The sequence below is a fragment of the Taurulus bubalis genome (genome assembly GCF_910589615.1).
Source record: "Taurulus bubalis genome assembly, chromosome: 2".
Taxonomy (NCBI): domain Eukaryota; kingdom Metazoa; phylum Chordata; class Actinopteri; order Perciformes; family Cottidae; genus Taurulus; species Taurulus bubalis.
The window spans coordinates 16,418,385-16,445,180 of NC_136590.1; the positions used below are offsets into that span (position 1 = coordinate 16,418,385).

A 26,796-nucleotide genomic window follows, 5' to 3' on the forward strand; every position below is an offset into this window, starting at 1 on the left:
GAGTGATCGGGTCTCTGAATGCAGATGGTGGGATTTGGAGTAAAAAGACAAAGAGCTATCCAGATGAGTCCTAAAGAGTTAAATGGATTTCACCTTTTCCCCCGGTTCAAGTTTTACTGTCGTCTTCATTTAAAGTTAAGCGGTTTAATGAGTATGTGTGGAAATAATGTGTGCATGTACTGCATGTACTGCATGTTCGGTGACCAATGGAGCTTTAATTCACGTCATCTCTACATGTAAATAAATAGAGAATGACATATGTATTACAACTGTAAAAGATGTGTGCGTGTATCAGTCGGCCCCCCCGCCCAGCAAGTCCCCGGGCAGCAGTGAGGCGGGGCTGCCCATCTGGTGACGATCCTCAAGTGACGGGGAACCCCAGAGGCTACTGCTGGAGTACCCCGCCCCGCTCATCCCACCCATTCCCCCCCACAGACCCTGCCTTCCGGCCTCCACACCTCCGGCCCCGCCCACCACAGTCCCATTGCTGCTCCACTGGGCAAAGATGCCCAGCCCGGGTCCCTGGGTGGCTGACTGGTCCGATGAGCTGCCTGTGCTGTCCAGACTCTGCCACCCGGAGCTGGAAGGCCCGGCTCCTCCATTTCCTGCTCCTCCAGCTATGGAGCCTCCTTCTACTCCTCCTCCTCCTCCTCCTCCTCCTCCTCCGCTGCCTCCTGCTCCGCCTCTCTCGCAGCTCCCTCCGTTACCGTTGGACCCCACTGCGGAGGGGGCTGTCGGCCCGGAGCCTGCAGAGCCGGCTGTGGTTCCTCCGCTCCCTGCTCCTCCTGCCTGGGAATGTGCAATGTAGCGAGCCACATCCTCCTCGCTCATGAACTCCGCCAAGATGGTGGTATTACCCAGAACACACCTAATATAAACAGAAGGCGTTTTTAAAATGTATACATATTCTTGTTTTCCTGTGGCGCCCTACTTTTAATAGATTAAATCATTTAATATTTGCCAAAATAGAGTATTAATGAATTTAGTGATGATAGAAATAATATGAATTTTGGCAGAGGCTTGAATTGACTGAGGTTATCAGTAACAAGATGCCTGATACCATGCCCACATACTAATGGTGCAACAGTGAATAACAGTGAGTACTTTAAAAAGGTATAATTTCACACTTTGGAAAATATATCCAATTGCTTTCTCACTGAATGTTAGATGAGAAGATCAATACCACTCTTATACCTGTATGGTAAATATGAAAGCTTAGCTTTGCATAGAGACTGTAAACAGGTGGAAACAGCCTGGTTCTGTCTAAAGGTAACTCAATTTACCTCTAAGGGCGCTCCAAGTGTAAAAATGACACTGTCCCTGAAAGAAGCTACTGGGTTCAGCTATATAGTTACCATACAAACATGCGAGTGATATCAAAAGTATGCTTTCAAAACAACAGTCTTACATGTGGAGTGCGCTCTGGGCCTTGGCAGCCTCCTGTTTGGAGCCGTAGCGAATCAGAGCGGTGCCCTGGGTCAGGCCAAGGTGAAAGGTCAGCAGAGGGCCATGCTGCATGCAGATGGTTCTCAGAGTGGAGCCATCAATCTGCAGGAATACGCAAGATAGACAATGGAGAATGTAAATGGAAGAGTGACGGGTTCCATCCAGAATTACTTCTGTGTGCTTGTTTAAACAGTAATTTTTGTAAAGTGTGTCTGTGTGTCACCTGTGGTGTGAGGTTGCTGAGCACCAACCAGCAGCTTTCCCGAGAGCTGCCATCACTCCAGGTTGAGGCTGCAGAGAGAGCGCAAACAGGGAAAACTGAATGTGAGAGAGTTTTCCACATTCCCCGTAAACACAATCACACTCCGTTTTTTCCCCTCGACTTCTCAAATGTAATAAATGATGAATGTCTTTCCCTGTTGCTTCCACCAAGGATTGGCTACACTTCCAAATAAAATATAAGCGGACTCTTTAGCTCAAAGAGCACTGTGATGCATCTCAGCAATCAGAGACAGTGGTGTTTAACTCATGTGTACATTTAAATCAGATGACTATTTCCACAAGCACTGCACCTGGATGATAAAAAGGGACAACCTTTGGTTACAAAACATGAAAAATGTTACGGGCATTACCAGTGGTGCTAGAGCCGCCGCCCCAGCCCCGGCCAGCCAATCGAGGGACTCCTCCAGACCAAGGGGAAGGCGATGGCTGCTTTTGACTGGCTAGTCCTGGAGGTGGGCGGGACAGCTGGCTCATGCTGCTGCCACGGTTAGCTTTCCAGGATTTGTGTCCGATGGGCTCTGGGGGCCAGCTGGTCTTGTAGTCTGTGTACTTTGCTGTAGCGTTACAGAGAAGTGAATGAGGCTCTGGAGGGGTTATATAAAAACACTTCTGATTATAATACCAATATGTAACAATACCAGCATTGAAATCAAGAAGAACTTTCAACGGATAGGACAAAGATGACAGAAAAAGCAATAAGACAAGATAAGATAAAAGATCAAGACCGCTCACAATTTAAAGATTGTTGAGATGTAACGTCATTATGCCCATGACCGAAGAAGCAGCCTTCAAGCCGTATGTTCTTGAAGGCTTCTCCTACATCTACTGTGGCCTTCTCTTGTTTGACCCAATCAAATAACTTTTATCACTCATAATACTGCGTTAGGAATACAATTTTCCAGCATTACAACTCTCCAGCTTGTTGAAGCACATTTTGGAGACAGTGCATGTGGTCCAGTATTAACTGCAAAATAAAAGCACAACTTTGGTAAAGTTATTGTTATGAAATAGCTGAGCTGTCAAGAAAAACTGACATTTAGGTTGTGAATTATAGCATTCAGTTATGTACAATAAATGATCTCAAAACAGATCATAATATGTGAGGTAATAGGGCTGCGACTAACAATTATTTTTATTACCAATAAATCTGGAGAATATTTTCTCAATCGATCCATTCATTGTTTTATCTATGAAATGTCAGAGGATAGTAATAAAATCACAATTTCTCACAATCGCAACAATTTAAAAAGAACTAAAGAATGTTTTACATTTGAAAAATGACTTGACAAATAATCAATGGGATTAGTTCTCCAAGTAATTTGAGTAATCCAATTGATTGATTAGTCATTTCAGCTCTACTCAGAAATCAAGACAAAGCAACACACCAGCCCGGAGATGAGATGCAGCGAGTGTGTGGTTACCTGAGTTGTGTGCATTGTTGAGGGGACTGTCTGAGGCACTGTAGGGCCAGGCACCAGGTGAAGGCAGCAAGGTGTTGAGGGGAGGGGTGGAATCTGCAAATAAAGGCATTGACCAAATGCATTAGTCATTCATTCTTGAATTATTTTTTTAACAACTATATATTTATAAAAAAATAAAAATAAGAATTTCATAAACATGAAAGAAAACTTGTTTATTGGCTAAAAAAAGTTCAGTTTATAAAAAGGACAAGTCACCCCAAAATTCAAAATACAATGTTCTCATCTCGTCCCTGAGCACATGCACGCTTCCTTCTGCGCGGTGACGTTTGGGAGAAAGAAAATAGTTCCTAAATGAAACTGCTCCCAACAAGGTCTGTGGATTATCTTGAGTAACCTGGTCATGATTTCTGGTTAGAAACATTGTTGTCAGAATCAGAATTAGAAACTGTTTATTTGCCAGGAATGTTTACACAAAACAAGGAATTTTTCTAGGCCTTTCTAACGTCTCGAGACGTTAGACGACACAAAGGACGTTAGACTAGACAAACAACAACTTCTGTTGAGTTTTCCAAATGTATTATATGACGTTTTGAGCACCACAAGCCAATCTAATTCCATTATATTAGAGAGAAGGCAGAAATCTCTACGGCCGATATCTACAACACTTGGCAACCCTTGGGAGAACAATATGTATTTTGTTTTGTGGTGTACTTTCCCTTTAATCTCTCTGCAAAATTAACAAAAGAAAATATATGAAAACTAAACAAAAAAGGGCAAGAAATTATAAAATGGGGAAGGTACCCCACATCTTATGGTAAGAATAATGAGGCAGTGTAGCTGTTAAATGCTTACCTGTATTGTCTTGTAACAACTGGTGCTCAGTATCATTGAGGTTGGGGGACACTGAATTTCCCATCATGCTCCCTGGAGTCATGTAAGGGTCAGAATCAGGGTCGACACGGTCGATTCCCTTCCAGGGCACACCAGGCTGGAACTCTGAAAAGAAACACATGTGGTCTGTTAAAATCAGTGTTTAAAAGGTGAAGAGAACACTTTCCCAAATAGTTATTCTCCCAGATAGTAAAAAAAGATATCTCTTCTCCTTTATGTCTTATTTAAGACTAGCTCAGGTTATCACTATGGCTGGGTGGTATGGCCTAAAGTTAATATCACGGTATAATCGTGTGTGTGTAAATATCAGAAATATGGACCTGACTGGCAGATCAGCTGAAAACCAGAATGAATGGTGCATCTCTCTGCTCTACCAGTCAGCACGGTATATTCAAATTCATACCGGTATACTCTATAGACACTCAGAGTTATCACTTAAACTATAACTTGTCACTGACCAGGGGGCCAGCTGGGCGTGGTGGGAGGCTTGGTACCCATCTTGTTGCCAGGCGTGCGATGCCAGTTGTCTCCCAGCCCGTCCCCAACCATCATGTCATACTGAGAGTAGGGCGAGCCCCCCGGCATCTTCATGGGGGTGACAGGACCTGGAAGGTGGTGATAATGGTTGTTACGTCGCTGAACACCAGATGGGGGCACTAATCACCTTAAAATGTGACTTCACATCTAATCTCATTAACACAAGCTGCCTCAACAACCTTTCATTTCACATTAAAAAAAAGAACATTGTATGAATAAATAAAAACATCTCACCGTTTTTGTGGAATGCGTTCTCAGGTGAGGTGGTGTCTGCAGAAGAGTGTCCTTCCATCATCCATTTGAAGCGGGACTGCTGGATCCCTAGGTCTTTCATGCCCCCAGGACCCCCCACTACAGAGCCCCCCAGATCCAGACCTGGGAGGTTGACCCCAGATCCAAATCCTGCCAGATATATAGAAAACAGAGGGAAACATTTTTTTAATTGATGTTGTTAGGAAACTTCTTGTGCTACATAAAAATAGCATACCAAATTTATCAACATAAAAGTAGAAGTACGACATATTTCACAGTGCTATACTGATTGTGGCTTAACCTGTGATCTCTTGGAAAAGTAGTGCATAAACATTATTTATTTTTATCTTTGAAACAAGGGAACAAGCACTCACCGGAATATGGTCCAAGAGTTTTCTGGTGCATATCAGCCACAGATCCCGCTAGGCCTGGATGAGGCAGGGAATCAGCCCCCAGCAGTTTGGGACCCCCTCCGCCGCCTCCACCATGGTGGGAGGGGGAAAGCTTGGAGCTGCTGCCTAAACCCCCGACCTGCTGCTGCCTCTGCTGCTGGAGCACTGCCATGATCCTGGCCAGCTGACACAACCAACAAAAAAAACAGTCAGCAGCTGGGAGGAGGAAGTAAAGAAGTGACCAAGGAGTGATATGTTGTATTTGTGTGTACCTGTTGAGGGTCAGCCTGCTGCCGCACATTCGGTGGGAACTTCCTCTGGTTTTGCAGCAGCTGCTGTTGCTGCTGCTGCTGCGGCGGCTGCTGCTGCTGCTGCTGTAGGAGGAGCTGACAAGCCTGAACGAACACAGACAAAACAGATTAAGAGAGTGAGGAGGAATGACTGCAACAGAGACAAAAATGGACTCTGCACAACAATTTGCAAGTTTGCACTTGATAAACTATGGAGACTGAAATATATTTGTAGGGGTCCACTAGGAGTAATCGTTACATACATATTTGGGCAGTGAGTTTGAGCTGTAGCAAAGGTTTGTGTCCCCAAAATACATTTGCATCACAGAATCTTGTCAAATGTGTGGTTTGAAATAAGTGTGATCCTATAATGATGTCTAAAGACATTTTATGGTGACAGGGTTCCTACAATTCAATTTCCAGAAAACATATTTTTCACCCAATTGCTTGGTTTGATTTCATGGGTGTTAATGAGTTTAATTTTAGTGAGTAATTCAGTATCAGCTATCAGAAAATTAGAAATGCAAGTAATAAAAATAAAAATCACTATTGGTTGACATTTACCATATGGGTACATGCGCACACAATGTACAATCATATGTGAAAAGTATTTCAACATGTTAGTGAAATTCCCAAACTGCGCAGGACTGAGAAATGATCACATCATTTCTTCATATATTTCCAAACTAAGCAGAGCTGTGATGAAACCCTGCAGATAAATAGTGCTGCTTCTTACCAACTGAAACTGGATGTGAGGCGGGTAGATGCTGCTGAGCATGGCAATATGCTGGGGGGACAGCTGTGGAGGGAACACACCTCCCCCGACTCCTGCCACTCCTCCCACGCCGCCAACACCCCCCACGCTCCCACTGGGAGGGGGCATCTGCTTCAGCACGGAGCCTGGCACCTGGAGGCAGACAACGGCAGGCAGACACACCTGTTACCACAGAAACACTTTGGTGCTGTAGCCACAAGCAACCATATTAGTATACTGCCTCTTGCCGATTAACATCGATTCGCTTTCATGTTCTCATTAACGGTTCTTAACAAGTGCCTCGACCCAAGTAAGTGAATTAAATTGAGTCAATTCCTGGAAAAGACATGCGTTTCACTTTGTGTTCTTTAAGGAAGCATGATCAAAATTTTCCTGAAGAGAAAGTATGCACATATACATAACAGTGAGACAATTATACAGAAAAAAGTTCACAGCACAGAAAGTTCACAGCACAAAGACCCCCCTCTGGATATACAGTGTATATCCTCCACTGGAGCCAATTATAATTAATAATGGTTTCTCTACCATTGCTTCACTGCTAGTTTTCACCTTTAAAAAAAAAATCTCTCTCTCTCATATATATATATATATATATATATATATATATATATATATATATATATATATATATGTGCATGGAGCTACAAATGTTGACATTTTACTTTCCCACAAAACAGGAGTTACGAGTTGATCATAATAACAAGTGCCACGGACATTATTATTACTTAAATTTAATTCATTGATTATTGATCAGACAAAACATTTTTTCATTGTTAATTAAAGAAACAGATTTAACAGTGCTCTTTTACTACTCACTGGGGATTAGAATAAAAGAGAAATGTAACTTGTAATGTTTACATTTATAACTGAAGTGGTAATCCAGTGTCTCTTTGACCTAATTTCTGCTAACTAGCATTAGCTAAAGCCGCTGCTAATTTCCGGAGTCAACGCTTCTGTAATCGGTACTTAAGAAGTTACGGAGTGAGATCTCCGCACAAAAGAGCAACATTGCAAACCGCCTCTCTCCATCTTTGTATGAGGGGCAGAGTCGTGACACGCACGCACGCACGCACGCACGCACGCACGCACGCACGCACAAACACCCAAAGATGCTGTGAACTCTCGTATCAAATATAATAAAGTAAGGGAGGAAACAACAGCAATTTATCACAACATTACATTTGGCAAGCAGCCATCCATCCTCATACACCGCAAGTAACGTTAGAGATGCCATACAGAGTTTGATCATAAGAACAGGCTAATCAATGAAAACTAATCGCTCAGCTAATTGTTAAGCTTCGACTGCATTTTAACTTTGTCAATGAGAAGTATGTAGACAGCTGGGAAGAATAATGGCAACAGAATAAAAGCAAAAGCATTTGTACCTGAGGTGACAGGAACTGATGAGGCACTTGCGCTCGTATCCCTGGGGACGGGTTTATGGGTGGGACAATTGGCTGATGTCTTGACTGAGCCATCCCTCCACTGCTGCCAAAGATACTGTGACTGCCCTGTGATCATAGTTTTAAAATTCAAACCTTAGAGGACCCATAACAATGGAGACATATACATGAAATACATACACAGAACATGACAGCCAGGACAATTTGGGGGGATGGTTGTATGATTATCTTTCAAAAACGTAGAAAGAAAAAAAAGAGGAAAAAGTTCAAGAACCTGATATTTAAAAAAATGTCAGGACAGAAACAAGAGGCGCGGTTATCTTACTTGTCTAAAGGGAATATTCTGGTTGAAGAGGGAATGGGGCTTGTAGATAGTGGGTGGTGAGTACAGAGAGCAAGGACCCTCCTCCCCAAGGCACCAATCCTGATTGGTCAAAGGCAAGGTCTGTCACAGTGACAGCCAATGGAAGACCAATTTGAGTGGTGGTGAAGGAGGATGGGGGGGGGGGAGAATAAGACAGGGAGGAATGGTGCAGACGAAGAAGAAAAAGGTAGAATCACAAGAGGATATAAAGAATAGTAAGAAAGGACAAACATGATCTAGACATGAGAAAAACATAGAGGACAAAGACTGCTGCGATGGCAGTGAGACATTACCTTGTCATAATAGGACCCAGCATCCCCAGGTGCTGCCTCTTTGGAACCAGGTGGACGATAAGCCATCCCTGCTCCTCCTCCTCTTCCTCCTCCTCCTCCTCCCTTCCTTATGTCTCCATTGTAATCATTCATCCCCATCCCCATGCCTCTTTTCTCCACATCCATCTTCTTCTCCTGGAGAGAACCCGGAGCCAGGTCGATGTTTGGGCTACTGGGATCATCATTCTGTCCAGCAAAAAAGGCCGCCATCATCATCATGTCGGAAATAAACAACCTGCTAAGCGTCTAAACAGTTTGGCTTTAAAGTATGTGGAGACGCTAAAAAACAAAGCATCTGAAAGTAGGAACATTTTGACATTTCCCTTCCGCAATAACACTCAGATTCATGAGTAAAAAAGACTTGTTTTGTCTTACCATTAGCCCCATGTGAGAAAACTGTTTGTTGATGGGGCTCATCCATGAATCTCCTCCGCCAACCTTCTGTGGACCCTGAGAAAAAAAATAAAAAGCAAGCAGACTACGATTTCACGTTCAAGTTCTACATGGGTTTTAACAGAGAAAATATTATTTAGATGAATGCAATAACATTACATACAAAATCAGAAGAAACCAGTCTCCAACTTTCCCAGGGTTAATTAAATCTTCAACTTAGCTAATTTATGAAATGTTATAAAATACATCCATGCCTTAATTCGACATAATTCTAATAACTAAATTATTCCTTGAATACATATTTACAGACATGAAGGTTGCAGGACATAAATGGCATGCCTTTGTCTTTTGACAAAATCTTTTTTGCGCTGTTCTTTCATCAAGATCTATTTTCGCCACCCACCTTGTTGGTGGGCTTCTTCCCAGGGTGGCTCTGCCCCCAGCCCCCATTGCTTCCTTGTCCCCAAGACGAGCTGCTTCCCTGGGAGCCGGGGCTGTTCCACATGCCGCCGCCGCCGCCTCCGCCTCCGCCTCCGCCGCCTACTCCTCCCTCCTCCTCATCCTCCCAGCTTGAGTGACGCGAGGCAGCCACAGAGCACTCTTTATCCCCCCAGCCATCTTGCATAGACTTTGGACCTGCAAGAGAAAAGAGTCACACTAAATGCCAAGCTGTGAAGTAACAGATCAATTTTTATGTTTTCGACTAGCGGGCTATTATGCATGCCAATGTTCCAAATGCAATGCACCACCTATCTCTAGGTTAACCTGGTACAACCAACACAATATTCAAAATAAAACTGTATGGGTATCTCGCAAATAACAACTGTTTTTATTTGCTTTTCTAACCAGATTTGATGGGGTTGGGAGGAGGGTTGCCCCAGCCCGCTGTCTTCCCTCCAGCATCGTCAGGGTCTCCCCAACCAGTAGGTGCGTCAGTAGTCTTTCCCCAAGCTGCTGTGCCATTGTCTATTGAAGGACTAGTTGGAGAAGTACCACCCCAACCTGACGGACCTACAGCACACACAGACAACACAAGTCAAGTTGGAGCAATCTTGTAGAACCTGTTTGACAAAGGACACAATTGTTTCTCTCAATTTGAGTCCAGCATCTAGAGTGAACGTACATGCAAAGGGGTTTAAAATTGATTCGGAAACACCTATTGCAATTCTCTTCCTCAGATGTACTTTTTTTTTAATGCGTTATTGGCTTGGTGTCGTCTGGCACATTGGTCTAAAATCAAAGCATCTTCTCTACAGTCAAAATATTACCCAGAGAATATTCACTGGCTGTACTCAGTTGGAGCACCCACCGAAGCTACAGTGCTGTGGATGACTGCTGTTAATATGGCTTTGAGATGAAACTGCAAAGATAGCAAGCAAGTGGCTGGCTGGAAAGCTGTCTCTCAGTTGTCATTTTGTTTCGCTAAACCTCCATGCTGAACTATAAACAGCAGATCAACCTTTCCTGTAAAAGCAGCAGTTGTAGAAGTGCATTTTTGAGTTAATAACAATTGATGAGGGACATTCGTCAAAATGCTTCAACTTCTTAAGCTGTCAAACAGCAAGTTGATTCAGAAACAAACTCCCAATTCACACATGACCTTTAAATGGGAAACTGCTGTTACACATTCAGCCTTCCAGGTAACCCTACATTTGTGAATGCACATAGTTTGTTAATTACATTTCTGTGTATACTATTACACTGAGCAATGGGATTGTTTTCTTATTTCAGGAATCATATTCCTTCACATTGTGTTAGTAATCATTGCTTTTCAATCTCCCTGCAGCAAAGTTACAACTGGATCAACTGCAGTTCTCAAGCGCGTGTCCCAAATGCTACTGTAAACTCTGTATCTAATATCTATGATTAATTAGTCTTAATCTTTCATTTGGCTGATGGTTGTTTTGACTAAAAAGTAGCTCATAGTGAGAGATGAAGGTTTTGATTAATATTTAAGTTTGTCTGAAAGTGTGTAAATAAATAAATGTAATACAATTAAAATAATAAAAAAAAACACCACTAAATTCAATTAACTTATGAATTAAACCTATTTTTCTCTTCATGACAACTTTAAAATCCAAGTTTGTGGTGTCTTACCCATAGCTGGAGTTTTTCCAGGTCCATGACCAGTGTTGAAGTCTCTGTTACCTCCAAGCGCTGCAGCTTGTCTGCTAGGCTGCTGCTGTATTGGAGGTGCCTGCTGCTGCTGTTGCTGCTGTTGCTGCTGCTGTTGCTGTTGTTGTTGTTGTTGCTGCTGCTGCTGCTGCTGCTGCTGCTGCTGCTGCTGCTGCTTAGCTTGAGCCTGAGCCTGCTGGTCATGTGACTGCTGTCCAGCAGGGGCGCTTTTCTTATCCCACAGGTTGACTGGCTTGTAGCTGTAATGGGTTGGGTCTCCCCATGCTGATGTTCCATCATCTATCTCGTTCTTTCTGCTTATAGACTGTGGTGAGGGTTCCTCCCAGCCACTTTGTTCAGATCCACTTCCACCTCCTTCGGAGCTACCAGGAATGGGCCCTGAGGTCCAGCCTGAGCTTTGGTTCTGATTCTGGGCTTGAGAGATGGGTTTCCTCCCCCCGACCCCTTGATTAGCCCCTTGGTCCAACGTTGGCTGTCGTTGTGGATGCTGATTGCGGGGCTGTGATTGTTGCTGTTGCAGTTGTGCCTGCGGGCCTGTGATGGAACCCGGCTGGCTGTTTGGCATCTGGTGCATTTTGTTTCCTCCACTCCAATTTTGATGGGGTTTAGACCCCATACCCCCAACAACACCCACCCCCCCTCCTCCATTCCCTCCTCCTCCCCCTGTGCCACCTGCTCCCCAGGTTCTCCGAGGAGCACCATCATCCCAGCTTCCCCAACTATCCCCACCTGAGTTTCCTCCTCCATTCTTCCTGTCATCCTCCCATCCCCCTCCTCCACTATTTGATTTGGACTGTTGCTCTCCCCAGTCCCTACCTGCTCCAGCCTTCTGGCCTGATCCCCACCCACTGCCTCCTCCATTCCCGCCCATTTCTTTCCACCCCCCTGCCCCTTTCTCCTCCTTATTTCCTCCCCAGCCTCCACTCACTGAGTCAACCTGTTGCCCAGGATCACCCCATCCTCCTCCATTTCCTCCTCTACTACTACTACTACTACTACCGTCTCTCCATTCCTCATTTCCCCAGCCCTTGGCCTGCTGGGCATCCCCAGCCACCGTCCCTCCCCCAGCCCCTATACCTCCTCCACCCCAGCCTGTTGCCTTACCCTGCTGGCTATGTCCTGGCATTACCCCTGACCCCACTCCGGGTCCCGTTGTGGTCACTGGCCCAGATTGTGAGACGCCAAGATTTCTCATGTTGGGGCCTGAAGTTGGTGGGGCTCTCCCAGACAGAGAGGCCCCACTACTGCTACTGTTGCTGCTGCTCTCCCAGCCCTCTCCGGAGGACCCAGCAGATGGAACCAGGGCGGGATTGACCCCTGGACCCATAGAATCAGTGATTAGAGTCCTGGGTCCACCAGAATACTGAGAGGAGCCACCAAGAGAAGATGTGTGTTTTGATGTAGCTGATGATGATCTACCCTTACTCTGTCCTCCACGTTCTTCAAAGTCCCAGGACGTGTTTTGTCGGATCTGTGTTTGGCCCCAGCCTGTGTTGGACAGGACCCGAGGGTCCAGATCAGACCGGCTGAGCAGGTTTTCTAAGGCAGCTTCAGCATTAGGTTCAGGTTGGGGAGGATGACTGTGTCTACTGTTAGGCCCGCCCCCATTTCTGGAATTTCCACCACTAGATGACGATCCTCCCTGTGCTCCCTGTAGTTCTACTCCCCCACCCCATTCCCCTATTTCATTCTCCCCCTTGTGATTGTCCCAAGCTCTGGTCATAGTGGTGGCTGTTGAGGAAGAGGAGGAGGTGGGAGGATTGCCAGCTGTGCTGCCCCCACTACTGCTGCTGTTACTGCTGCATGCTCCACCAATTCCCTCACCTCCTGGATTAGCTCCACCAATACCAGTGGAGCTCCCACCCCAATCACCATCAGAAACTCCTCTCTCTCCTCCTACTCCTGATGACCCCCACCCTCCCTGAGATACCCCGGAGGTTTGACTACTGTTTCCCTCAGTTCCAGAACTGCCCCAAGCACTAACCCCACTAGTGGAACTTTGATACCCCCAACCCGATGTCCCATTATCTCCTTCAGTGCCTGTTCCCCCTGTGCCACCTCCTCCTGCCTCCCATCCATCAGTCCTTGAGGCACCAATTTTGGAGTTAGCTGAAGAGTAAGAAGACTGGCCTCTCCATGAGGAGGCAAGGCTGTGGTCTCCCACACTCATCTCGCTTCCTCCCACACCACGGTCCATTCCTGCACCAATCCCTTCCCCCCCTACGATTTTTGGTCCCGCTGATTCGCTGTCCCACTTCCCCCCTCCCATCTCTCTGTCTCTGGATTGCATTTGGTGAAGTTGCCGCTGATGGGTGCTTGATTGAGTCACAGATATAGGTGGGTGACCGCCCAGCACCCTGGCTGCCCCGCCTCCCAACGCTAGGCTCAGGGAAGCAGAGTTGTTGGCAGATAAAGACCCTCCAGGGCCCTGGTGATGAAAGGAAGACGGACCTCCTTCCTCTGCAGCAGCAGGCCCATCCTGCTGCACCAGGGCAGGCCAGGCCGAAGGGTTGGCATTTGGATTGAAGTTGGCACCTGGAATCCCACTGCTGCCGTCAACGGGGCCACTGGCATCATGGCTCCCTGGCACAGCGGGGGCTTTGGAAAGTGAGGAGGGCTGTTGTAGCAGAGGCCCAGCTGCAGCTACTGCATTCCCTCCTCCAAGATGACCCTGGGAGGCAGCCGTCCCCCATGCCACACCGTTGGACGACTGCATACATTCATTGGGCAAAGAGAACGAGGAAGTGGGTGAGGATTGGTTGCCAGAGGCACTAATGCTGTTCACAGGAATTCCGTTGTTGCTGCTGCCCCCTCCAGCCCCAGTGAAAGAAGCTCCTACCCCATCACTGCCAGCGATGCTAGGCCATTCCTCCAGGTCGTTGCCATCAACGATCACCTTCTCCCTGCCCTGAGAGGAGACCTGGCTGCCTGAGCTTGCCCCCCACATGGAATTTGCATAATTAGAAGTAGTAGTAGAAGCAGCAACTGATGATGAGGTGAGGGCCAATGAGGATGAGGCAGCTGCACCAGAATCTGAAAAAGAAAATCCCACAAGAGATAAACTTTAGGGGTCAAAAGGAAACATTAAAGAAAGTATTTTCCATTTGATCGATCCATAAAATGGATCGATTCGAAATGTGATCAACAGCAACCTACAAATTTACCCGAGACAGCAGCTATGTTTGCATTGGGGCCATCCCCTCCGCCTCCCCCTCCCAGCAGCATGGAGGACAGTGGCGGCTGACCCCTCTTCAGTAGCACTTTATGGTCCTGCTGGCAGCGGAATCGCGGTGGCACTTCTCTCGGCATGTAGCGCGGTTGCTGCTGAGGCGCTTGGGCTCCGCCTCCGCTACTTGTACTACCGTTTCCAGCAGCACCGGGGCCGCCAGCGGTGGAGGAAGAAATGGTGGTGGAGGTCGGCTGTCCGTTGGCCACCGCCAGGCGCTTGGCATTGTTGCCGCCCTGTGACGGGGAGGCAGCACTGCCAGGGCCCAAGGTGGCTGGGGATGGGGAGGCAGAGGGGGTGGGTCCAGGGCTGGGGGAGGCAGAGCTGCTCTGAGTGGCAGGAGACTGGGCAGACACTGGCTTGGTCAAGTCTGGCACTGCAGGAAGAGCAAGGCAGAGAGAGAAATGGGTAGGGTGAAATTGAGAATAATTTAACCAAGTAGATCTTGGTAGAACAGTGCACAGTTCACTTTCTGGAAATGCAAACACTAACCATACATTGGTATGAAGTAAATAAGGAAAAGGGAAAATGCTACGAAGCATTGACTGATAGCGTTTTCTTCTAAACTAAAACATGCAAGTATTGTGAAAGCCGATGAAGACAAGCCATGAACTATTGTTGTTAATTAAGTGTTTCACCATCAAGCGACAATAAGCATTTTTGACTGCTTGTTATCAGTTAAAGCTGATCCCCAATGAATGCAAGGCACAAATCCTGTCGGTTAACAGTTAATGATCGGTTAACAAGGGTCTGTTTTTCTAAATTAACATCTGCAGTGGCAGAGAAAGTGTTCCAAACAAACACAACTTACCTATAACAAATCTGAATCAAAATTCAAGAGAAAATGTCAGAAGACAGATAAGTGAACATAGCAATCACCTGACTGCTTACCTTTGTTTTTTTGTTCGGTGACCTAAAATGATGAGAAAAAAACATATCAGTTACTGCATCATTCTTTTAAAGTATCTTGAGGACAACCTGAGACATTTTATTTTTTTCATTTCATTCCTATGTCAAACCTCAGTGCAACAAAATGTGATGAGCAAAGATGAAAAAGAATGTATAAAACAAGAGACAACATGGGGTTCACAAGAAAAACATATGTGATTGTGGTTGACCAAAGAATAAAAAATACATCACATTGTTGAGACTTGTTAGGTCTTCTAGTGTTCTTGTAACTCAGACAGACGTAATTCCAACATTATTGTTGACTCGTGATTTGGTTAGTACCATATAATATTCTCAAAACAACCTAAACTTACATTATGGAGCTCAATGCAAACTTGTTTTCTAAGAGAAGGTTTTCAGTGATTCTGAATTGCAATCACAAACACAGCAATTTGACATGAACTAAAATAAAATACAGAAATGTTTGACATCACTTAAAAACCAGGGGTGGGCAATTCATTTTCCCAAGGGGCCACATGAGAAATTGGGACCGTTGTGGAGGGCCGAACCAATAGCTGAACTTAATTAAATTAACTCAATATTAATGTGTACGTGCTTTCACGTCAGTCTGCAAGTCGTCAAGTTGCCGGCGAGGCTGCGTAAGAGTGCGCGCACACATACATAAATCGCCTTTAAAGTAAAAGCAGTGCCGTTGTATTGCATTTATGGGGAGCATCTTATTTATTTATTTTTCATTTTTGATTGACCTCAGGCGGGTGTGGCCCGTAAGATGTCCAGGTCTGCCTTAAACGGTACGACATGCAATTGACATCCATTCGAATGCTGATATAACATGTGACAATGATGAATACATACCATGATCATATTCTTAAAACCAACATATGATAATTGGACGGGTATTAGGGCTGCGTGGTATACCGGTTTCAAATTTCTGTACGGTATGAATTTTTCATATACCGTCATACCGGTGCATAGGGATGGGTATCGTTTGTTTTTTTTCCGATACCGGTGCTAAACGATACTTTTAAAACGATACCGGTGCCTAAACCGATACTTTTTTATTGCCAAGGCAATTTTTTTTTTTTTCAAATTGAACAATATTATGAATTGTTTAAAGTATATTATAGATATAAATAAATAAGTACATATAAAACACTTGACTTCAAACCTTTTAACTTCAAACTATAAAAATATATATTTAAAAAAAGAACAGTCAGGTGGCCTGATGGGACCGTGTGCAACAGAACTCAGAGACTGTTGGATTCTACAAACTGCTGCTTTACTGGACTACACGTCATCATTAATATCAACTGGAGAGATTTGTTCCAGCAAGCTGAGGACGGACGTTCAAAAGCTCGTGCCTCCAGCGATCTCTGTGTGCGCGCGCTGTGTGTGTGAGCTCTGGAAGCCCCGCCCCCTCGAGCCCCGCTCTGCATGCAGGCGGACAGAGAGCAGAGCAGCGAGTGTGCTCTGATCCACGCTATTTTAATAATCGTTTTTAGCGTGCGGGTACCGCGCTACCTTTTTAGTATCTATATTAGGGCTGCAACTAACGATTATTTTAATAATCGATTAATCGGTTGATTATTTTTTCGATTAATCGATGAATCGGATAAAAAAATGTTTTTATCAAAAAAGCGTTCATTTCCAACCCTTTATTCAAAAACAGAAGTGACAGTGCAAAACATCTTCAGAAAGTGCACAAACAGGTTGCTCCTTGAACATCCCTGAGCTGTTAATTAAAACAACAAAATGGACTAACACTAAAAACATACACATCTATCCTTTACATCTGCCAAATGTGAGCCCTTTTTACTGTCATTGATCCCTCCAGAGGCTGCATTTACATACCCTGCTTTATCAATATGTATGAAATACTGGGACAGAGGGAAGCTGTACTGCTCCATATAGAGCGTCCTCTTCCTTAAACTCTTTCATTCTGGGTCTCTTAAGACCACGACGTCACGTTGTTGGCTAAGCCCAACTACGTGATTTGCTTCATTCTACTTTGAGTAAAAAAAAAAAAACCTTCAGCCAGATCCTCCGGTGTGCCGGTTTAACGTTAACAAGTGACAGCGTGAACTGAACCAGACCGGGGGGTGACGGCATGTTTCATCACGTTACGTTTTTTTACAAGCAAGACTGAACTGTAACGGAACATAACGTAACTTTAACGACAATACACAACCAAACACGTTAGCTAACGCGATAGCAAGCTGACTAGCTTCCATTAAAAACAAGTTTGAGGAACATGAAGACGCTGATTGGCCAAGACTCGACTTGTCAAAGATCTTCTATTTTTGAAAACATCACAACCTCAGCTTTTCTCGTGTCTCACTCTAATCTCAGAAACGCTGGCCGGCCAGTTGCTCTGCTACGCTCTTTTTTTTCTTCTCCGCGATTTATTGCCCGGCGTAATAATCGGGCGACACAACGAATCGATAATGAAATTCGTTGCCAACACTTTTGATAATCGATTTTTATCGATTCGTTGTTGCAGCCCTAATCTATATACCGTGCAACTTTACAGAGTAGTGTAAAAAAAAAAGTATTTAAAATCGGCTCAGGCACTGGAAGGAAGCACCAAAATCTGCGTTGCTTTTCGGTCCGGTAGGTACCGGATGTGTTGGAACCGGTGACATATTGGCACCGGTTCTCGGTACCCAACCCTACCGGCGCATAGCCGTAACAACAGTTGTCGCTCTTCAGCAGGCAGCAACATTTATTTTTCACAGCTCACCGCTGAGGGCGCCAGCAGTCGGAGCTAGTTGTATTGCGTGTACTGAGATGTCATGGTTTCTAACTTTATAACAACAATTAATAACCCACAACTAACGCTCTTTAACAGGGTAAAACATCATGACCAGCGCCCCCCTGAAGAAGCCCAACATCCCCCCTGTAATTTTCTCGATACCGCATGATCACAAGTCGTCATTTAAGTTTCTCTTTCCTATAGAACAGGTCTACACCTTGTTCTGTTATTAAACAAACTAAACGGACGTATTTTATTGATCTTATCCACATGACAGCTTGTCATTTCTGTCTCTACGTGGTCGCGTTAACACTTCTTCTCTGCATCACGCACAGCGGAGTTCCGCCCCGATGCGCACACACACACACACACACACACACACACACACACACACATGCGCACGCACACACACAGGTGAGCACTGAGCACACACAGCAGCGGACAGAGAGCGTCGAAAAATATGTCGCGTGAAAAGCAGACTGCTATATCTGCGTTTTAAGCGCTCCCAGGTTAAGGAGATGGCAACAGCACCGGAGCAGCTCCTCGCACCGGAGCAGCTCCTCGCACCGGAGCAGCTCCTCGCACCGGAGCAGCTCCTCGCACCGGAGCAGCTCTCCTGCTCCAGGTGAAACGAGCCAAAGTGCTCGTGTCTTCTACCCATCAATGAGCTGCTAATAAATACATGGAGAAATGCCTTTACTTTCGGGTAAATGTTTACGTTACGCCGTTAACAGATAACCCATGCGCATGCGCCACTTGCCGACTTTTGGCTCTTTGCCAGAAGTCTCTGTGAGGTCCTTTCTGCTGCTGCGCGTCTCAAAACAGAAAAGAGATCTCAAAATCAATGTTGAGCATGAATTGTATCAAAGTACCGTTTATAAAAGATGTGTAGAGGCTCACTGCAGCCACTTATACTGATGCAACTTGATGGCTGACACATATCTGCACTCATTCTGTTTGGCAAAACAAAAATAGCCGTTTGTTTTCCACAATGAGCTATTTAGTAGTAACTAAATATTAGTTATTTTTTGCACAGCTATAACTTTATTTTCATTGTTCTAAGTGATTGCAATTTAAAAATAAAACATTGTCTGATGGAGCAATCTGATTTACTTGAAAGTGATTGTAATTTTCTTTATTCTGTTATTTATAAAAGCACAGATGGAGTCACAAAATGAAGTTATTTACAGAAAAAGTTTGAGAACCACTACTTTAAGTGTTTGTGTCGTCGCCGTTGTCGTTTCAGTTGGGAGTTTTCTCATCCGCCATTGTTCCCCGTTTGCTGGTATGAAATGCATTCTGGAATATTGGCTGTCTCAAGTACGCACAAGTCTCCTCCGATGCATCCCCGGTAAAATGGGCTTATCAAGTCACATCCGGGCATTTTCACCGTGCTTGGCGAGAAGCGGACGTTTGAATTGGAACAGTACTTGGGCTGTGACTGATGACGTTTCACGAGTCCACAAGTACAGAGAAGAACGCATATTGAGAAACGGCCACAGACCCTTCCGGTCTGTCTCTACAGTACCCTGGGTCCTAAGTCCCTCTATGTTTAGCTTCCTAACCAATTTCTCCTTCCTATGTACCAACGTAAAAACAGCTGTTCAGTGCAGGACAGTGGGGTCTCATGTCTAGAAGTGGCACACTTCAAATGTGCAAGATCCGAGATTGGGAACATTTGAGAGCACTCAACGGCTCTCAACATGTCAACGATGAGCGGCTCAGAACTAACGCTGCTTACAGCGCTAGCAGTGCAATCTAGAGCGAAAGTGCAGACAGAGCAAACAGTGTTTACCTGAGGGGAAACTGAGGGTTAGGTGCTACGCTTCCGTGACAATGCTGTTGGTTAGGACGGTGTTATCAGCTATGACCTCTATATGAAAGCAGACCAACAGCCATAAGCTAACGAGTGGGTCACGCTCACATGCACCAATAGCCCTAAAACCTTGTGCGGCCAGCAATTTCATTCTCTGCTCAGATAGACATTACTCCACTATATCTTAACATAGCAAATAGTTGTTTGCTGCTTTATTCATGTTCAGAATGTTACAGCTCTTTTAAGGACATCACAATTGACTGAAACAGCAATGGTTTGACAATAATTGATACATGTGTCACCAAATAAAAACTTAAGTTCCTATCCGGTCCGTTTTATCGACCAAACCTCTGCTATCGTGGAACTGGACTCCAGCAGTGGCCGATGGGTGCGCAGCCGCCACCAGATAAGCCAAGACATACATAGATGCTCCAAACACATGAGGTCAACTTTTGCTGAAAATATCCAGATTTATCTATTCAGGTATTATTACCTTGATTAAGATGTTTGGTTTGATTAATCGTCCATCTGCTTTTTCTTGCTCCAAAAAAAATAATCGGCCATTAAAAACCCACTAAAAGGTCAATCTCTAATATTAACATCCAATTAAAGTTATTTCATGAGTTCTATGGAACCACTTTCTTTTGATGTGAATGTAAACTGATCAGAAGTACAGCTTTTAAATGGGAAAACATGAAAACAGTATAATCCTAAATCTTCACAAAAATTACACAACTGCAAATGAGCAGAAATAACACTTCTAACAAAAATGTCTAACTATTGTTCAACACGGCGTTGTCATATGTTTGTTAAATGGTGTCCAACCCAGATGAAGGAGCTTGCACGTAATTTTGAACATGCTCACCTTCTGAGAGGCTTCCCTTTTCCTTTTGTCGTCTTTTTTCCTTTTCTTGTCTTCCATGAACTACTGCTCCTGTCCTGATACTCCTTTCTTCTGAAAAGGGCATTTCAAAATGTTATCACGCATTCACCATTTTAAAATTCCCAAGTGCCACAGGCTCTTTACTGTAAAGTTAATTGCTGCAAAAAAGCATTGACCGAAATTGAATGATGACCACAGCAAGAGTTAAGGAACAAAAACAATGTAACAGTTGCACTGTGGATGGAGGCCATGTGAGCTTCCATTCATGTGAGTAAGCAACATTGGACTGCATGCTTGATCGGATGAATCAGCCATCAGGTGCTAGAGCTAAAAATACTGTTGGACATGTGGGCAACAAACAGTAATTATCCCCATCATACGCATGCAGAATGCTGTAAACTGATCACGCTGGTAGTTTCAACCAATTTAGACAGTTTACAAGGGGCTTGATTGATAGTCAGCCAACTCATCTTGTAAGCAGACTGAGTGAGTCTGCATATGGCTATGAAAACAATAAGTGACCAACTAGAGGGTTGAGACCCATGCTTCTAATTGTTAGACTGTGCACAAATCTTCCAGATTACATGTAGGCTCTTTAAAAAGGGAAAATTTGCTGATTTTCAACTTTATCTCTACCCAACTCTGTTGACATATAGTGTGAAAACTCTGTCTCTGGGACGCAGCTGCAAAATGTGTTGTACAGTGTAGATATTATAGTGTTTTGGCTGACTTGGATATTCATCGTATTCAGCCAAAGAGAGGCCGCTAGAGGCTGTAGCTGCTGCAGGGAGGATATGGCCGGTAGGGGACCACCAGAGCTGCCGAGAGCAAACACTGACTTGCTCTGCGATACAACAGATGTGGAATAATTCTGCTGTAATGAATGTCAGCGTGGGCAGTTTCTGTTGGATGCCAATGCCAACCCAGTGAGAACAAGCTGTGTGTGCACATTGCTATGCATGAAAGTTGTCCTCTTCACTGGGACAAAGGTGTGCTCTAGACCTTTGTTATTTGTCAGACAAAGCGAAATTGTCACTTGCGGGCAATGCATCCTGGTACATGTAGGCACAGCCTGTATGGCTCTGCAGCAGGAGGGATCCGCTTATTCAGTTGATATAGCGCGCACTGGGAATGCATTTTTTCAGTGGACTACATCTGCAATCAGTACCGATTAGACATCCACGTAAAAGCTGGCACATTTTCCCTTTAACACCTGTGAGACAAGATACACATGCAATATAAGAACACCAACTTATGCCCTGTCATGAAGATAGAACTACATAGAGCAGGCCGACATGGACAAATGCAAATAACTAAACATTTTAGTTAGATACCTCTGTATTGATATAACTGCAGTGCTTCTTTAGGGTTAGATTTTGACGCCTAAAGATATGTTTCCCTCTGAAGAAAAAACATAATTGATAGCCAAACAGGTAATGATAGTCACTGTTACTTTAACTAATATTGACACTCTACTGTGATGCAAGAAAAGCACAAATTGAATACACCAATATACTAGAATATACTGGCAATAACCAAAATCCCATTGGATATCAAAGCTCATCATATCATGTTGTCAGTTTATCCATTTTCCAGCTCTTAAATGCAAACGCTTTTGTGAGAGTGGTAGGCCCTGACGGTGTCTATTTTTAGTTGGTTTCGTTTCTGCTTAGTGCCACAACACTTTCAACAGGCAGGATTCCTTGGTCGACATCCTTCCTGAAGCCTTTCTGACCTCAGGCCTGGTGCGCCGGAAAGACAGACCTGGACATTAAGTTATTACGAGATTTGCATCCAGCTACCATTAAAAATCAGGAATATAACGTTACACGACACCAGCTCACTAATGTGTCCGTACCTGCGATGTCTGGTCAACGGTATCACAAGCTCATCCGCATTAAGCTAGCTAACCATATACAGCGTTGGAGAAGCTGCGCTTTCGGCAGATAAACATATTAAAGTGTTCTCCAAGAATCAAATACATGGTTGATTAAAACCGCCGAAGCTAAACTGAACCGCCGTCATCCCTGTACTTAGAAGTGTGTGTACACTGTGTGCTACAAGTTAAACAGCAGCTGCTGGTGAAGCGTCTCGTCGATGGCCAACATTAAGGAGTGGTTTCTGTTCATACTTGTAAAAATACGCAGACACCAAGCAGCGCGCACGTTAACTATTGAGTTAATGCGCGCAACCAACTGGGCGTTAAGTTGTGTTAACTAACGTTGCTTTGAGCCGCACATCCACAATCACAGACACGGCTAGCTTAAAGCTATCGACCGTTAGCTCAGTGAGCTAAGTTACCGACTGACAGAAGCTACAAGTAGCTAGTCGGGCTAACGGCGGTAGCTCGGCGAGCACGTATTGTGGCATTTCATTGACAAGTATGTTGCAGTCATTTTGCATGCATTGCAAATATGAAATCTCAAAACAATGTGAATGAACGACCACACACACCTCCAGCTCACGTTACTCACCTCTGGAATCACATATGAAGAAAAGCTCGCGCGCTAGCTAGTTTAGCTAAAGTGCTTCAGTGCGATTTTTTTCTAGCTTTTTGAGGCATTCGTCGTGGCTACAAGAACAGCGACGTCTGAGCGGACAGTCAAGTGAGTGACAGATGATCAGAAATGCACGCGTACTAAGCTACTGGTTTGTAAATAAGTACTGACGTTGTAATAGTGTAAACCCTAATGTGCAGAAGAATTTAAATTTCAAAGCGCTGTGGAGTCAGTCGGTTGACGGGCGGCCATTTTGCTGCTGAGCATGAAGCGTCTCCAATGGCCAGCCTGTGGCAGCTGCGTGGAAGCCTTCTGACTGGCTGGCTCCTGCTGGGAGGGATGCATAAAACACTCATTTTGACCTTCATAAAGTTTTGACAGGGAAACTTTGCACCACTGTCCAGGGCTTATATGTTAACAGCCTTCACAAATGCATATTTTAAATTGGCCATGACAGTCTTAAACAGAAGCGCTTTTCGCTGAAATTAGCCTAATCATAAACGGTGCTCACAACTGTCTCTTGATAGCAATGGGTCCGAGAAAGAGAGGGTCAATGAAAAGAAAATCCGAGGAGGCGTTTGAAGGAGTAATGGAGGGAGAAGACACTGAGGAGAATGAAGCTGAGGAGAGGAGATACAGGAGGAGGAAGGACCGTGGGAATGATAAATACATTGGAGCTCATGTAAGCATTCAAGGTAAAGCCTAGGACCATCTTGTTAGGGTTTAGGTAATAAACACTCACGCACACACACGTTTCTTGTCAAGGTGCTTCTTTTCTATGCCTCCAGGTGGGATATGGACGGCAGTGGGGTCCTGCACAGAGATGGGTGGCAGCAGTTTCGCCCTGTTTCTGGGCTCCCAGCGGGCATGGAAGAGGCCTGCACTGGACCAGACAGCTGCAGCCAAGTTTAGGGAGCAGTGTTCCCTACAGGAGTATGACCCAGCTCACATCCTGCCTCATGGGTCCTACTTGATGAACTGTGGATCTCCTAAAGCGGGTTTGTCAGACAATGATGGATGTCTTCTACAAATTCTGTCCTTGACTTTTCTCCCTTGCTCTCTCCCACTCAGTGACCCGCCCTTGTCATACCCTTCCAACCATGTCTCCTATCCTCTGACAACGTCCTCTGTTTTGTGTGCTGTGTTGCAACCAGATGTGTTTGAAAAGAGCCGGGCCCTGCTGGTGGATGAGCTCAGCCGCTGCAGCCTCCTGGGCCTCAGCCTCTACAACTTCCACCCTGGCTCCTCCCTGGGCTCCATCACCACTGAGCAGTGTGTGGAGAAGATAGCAGGAGCCATTAACCATGCTCACCAGCAAACACCTGCTGTGGTTACAGGTACAGTGGACAAAATAAAAAACACAGCTAGCGATATGCTGTAGCACTGCAGTAAAACAAATTTGAGACTGTCAGAGGTGTTGAAACAACTCAAGGGTTATGTATGTGGTGTATTTGTAATGTTCAAAACAACTGTAAATGTACTTTGTGTACTTTCTGTGATGATGATGATGGTCAATATGTGACTACTGTTCATTTTTACTAATGTGTTTTGCTGTGTTTGTGGCTGATGCATCTGCAATTCATGAAGGGACTTCTGTAAAACATAATTACCAGCTTAAACAAAGGTCTTATTAGTTTTAACTATATAAAAAAATTGTTTCCAAGAAAGACAGCGGTCAACTAAGGGCAGATGGTCACTGGTGTAAGTGCACAAACTGAAAACACTGCAATCTGATGTCATTTAGCAGAGGGAAATACGTGTCAGATAACCAAAAGGACACTGACCTACTGATACTATGTAACACTACACACTCTACAGCCTCCACAATTACAGTGACTTTAATCCAGACCTCTTGTGGGGCTTTGTCCAGCAGAAAACATTAGGAGCTTCACTGGATTTACTGCAAGACAATTCTTTATTGAGTCCTGTGAATCTCAGCATAGTGAGAGAACCTAGTTGCCAAAGCAAGTGCAAACTAATTAAAATATAATGTGACCAAATTCACAGTTGGTGGGTTAATCCCTTTGCATGTAATTAGGAAAACCGGTCATTAAAATATTCATGACCCTATTTAGGATGATTCAAATTTTACTACCACAAGGAGACACTGCAGTGGAATGCCTGCAAAACACTGAAGCGGTAACCTGCCCCCAGGCTGTGCGTCAGGAATGAACAACACCTAATACACATTGGATGTGTATTAGGCGTTGTAACAGGTTGGGGATAAATATTGGAGTTGAAAGTGTGTGTCAAACTGAAAGTGCTTTTTTTTTTGCCGCCCATGTGGTCAGTGTTGGAGAACATGAGCGGTCAGGGCAGTACGCTGGGAGGTAAGTTCTCTGAGCTGAGGAGCATCATAGACAAAGTGAGAGACCAGACCAGAGTAGGAGTGTGTCTGGATACCTGTCACGCCTTCGCAGCAGGTGAGAGAAACCATAGGTTTATCTTTTTGTCCCACAAAATCAGCAGAACTTAAAAAGGGAAAACGATTTACCTCAAGTTTATAGTTTTCTCAAACTCCATGGTGTAAATCTGAAATCTGTTTTGAAATCCTAGCCTTTATATACATCTAAGTTTCCATTAGGGCTGTGAGTGTTGTTTCTTGTCTTGGTAGGATATGATGTGGCTGCAGAGGGAGGAGTGAAGGCCATGCTTGATGAGTTTTATCAGGAAGTGGGACTTCACTATCTTAAAGCCCTCCACCTCAATGACTCCAAAGGTACAGCCAGAACATTTACACACAAATGTCCCATACACAGATTAGATTGAGTTAATTGCGCGGTACAGACTTTGTAACTTTTATTAAATCAACTGTTGCAGCTTTGTTAGCTCATGTTCCTTTCTGTCTTTTCTCTTTGTAATTTTTTTGCAGGTAAACTAGGCTGCAACCTCGATCGCCATGAAGACATTGGTAAAGGTCACATCGGAATCTCTGCTTTCCGAGACATCGTCAATGAGCCCAGACTGGACATCATCCCTCTGATACTGGAGACACCTGGACGGTGAGATAACTGCAGAGACGAGGAGTCTGTTGTTGTGAACAATGAATATATATGGTCTTTACATTGGACAAGGCATATTTATTTATTTACAAAATGAAAATATAATAGAGAAGACTGCATAGTCTGTTCTGTCATATGCTTTTCTACAGTACAATAAATGATTTATAGACGCCATTGCACTGGCTCAGTTTGAACATGACTGTTTCGTTACATTTCCCCACAGGCCAGGTTTCGAGTATGCTGAGCAGATCGAACTTCTGTATTCCCTTTCTGAGAAAAAATAGTTAGCACTTTTACTGAGGGGCCCTGCAAAACTGAACCACACCTCGGCTCACACGTCTGCTAAGATAACTGGACTACGTTTGTCAAGGACCAAAGTGGATGGGTGGTTGTAAATCAGTGTGAACAGTTATGAACATGAGTTGAATAAAAGTGTTGTTAAAGATGTAATTAAACTTGTCTGGAGTCGTCTTGATCACAATGAGTCAATAGAGGGCAGCAAGAACACACAGCACAAACCTAAAGTCCTCAATGTGATGTCAAATGATGCAGGCAGAGATGAATACAAATACAACTTGTATGCACATTCGCATTTGGCAATTTTCAGGACCAATACATTTTTATTGGTAGCTGATATGTTGACATTATTCACAGAACACAGATGATCCTTGAGTTGAGGACTGTAACAGAAAAAGCTTGAGGCATCATTTGTTGCCTAGGAAATGTAAACATTCAAGGATTTTGTTTTGTTCCTAACAGTAACATTTACAAAGTTAGAAAGATATCAAACATAGGG

At 44.4% G+C, this 26,796-nt stretch overlaps 2 protein-coding genes across 2 annotated transcripts; one reads left to right on the plus strand and one right to left on the minus strand.

The window, feature by feature from the left end:
• Positions 1–291: 291 nt before the first annotated feature.
• Positions 292–23,122, minus strand: tnrc6ba (trinucleotide repeat containing adaptor 6Ba; the record flags this gene model as incomplete). The annotated part of the gene is made up of 23 exons (XM_079214096.1): positions 22,975–23,122; positions 20,483–20,572; positions 15,032–15,053; positions 14,079–14,516; positions 13,754–13,947; positions 10,876–13,624; positions 9,625–9,789; positions 9,182–9,414; positions 8,761–8,835; positions 8,347–8,571; positions 8,015–8,134; positions 7,672–7,797; positions 6,248–6,418; positions 5,494–5,616; positions 5,204–5,405; positions 4,812–4,979; positions 4,499–4,645; positions 4,002–4,145; positions 3,150–3,242; positions 2,079–2,282; positions 1,670–1,737; positions 1,409–1,548; positions 292–868 (listed from the first exon to the last, which is right to left on the minus strand). Exons 2-23 carry the CDS (start codon positions 20,537–20,539, stop codon positions 292–294), a joined length of 6,441 nt encoding a protein of 2,146 aa, XP_079070222.1. The 5' UTR covers positions 20,540–20,572; positions 22,975–23,122.
• Positions 23,123–23,569: 447 nt separating this feature from the next.
• On the plus strand, positions 23,570–26,320 carry LOC306753761 (putative endonuclease 4). Its single transcript, XM_079237679.1, has 7 exons — positions 23,570–23,693; positions 23,787–23,996; positions 24,153–24,335; positions 25,290–25,421; positions 25,613–25,717; positions 25,871–26,000; positions 26,224–26,320. Exons 1-7 carry the CDS (start codon positions 23,588–23,590, stop codon positions 26,282–26,284), a joined length of 927 nt encoding a protein of 308 aa, XP_079093805.1. The 5' UTR covers positions 23,570–23,587; the 3' UTR covers positions 26,285–26,320.
• Positions 26,321–26,796: the final 476 nt, after the last annotated feature.

Excerpts from the sequence above, each read along its gene's own strand:
- LOC306753761 (XM_079237679.1), top strand. The coding sequence starts at position 23,588 with ATGGAGGGAGAAGACACTGAGGAGAATGAAGCTGAGGAGAGGAGATAC. Across the intron at positions 23,694-23,786 it reads AGCTCATGTAAGCATTCAAG|GTGGGATATGGACGGCAGTG; the intron begins GTAAAGCCTAGG and ends CTATGCCTCCAG. Across the intron at positions 25,422-25,612 it reads CTGTCACGCCTTCGCAGCAG|GATATGATGTGGCTGCAGAG; the intron begins GTGAGAGAAACC and ends TTGTCTTGGTAG.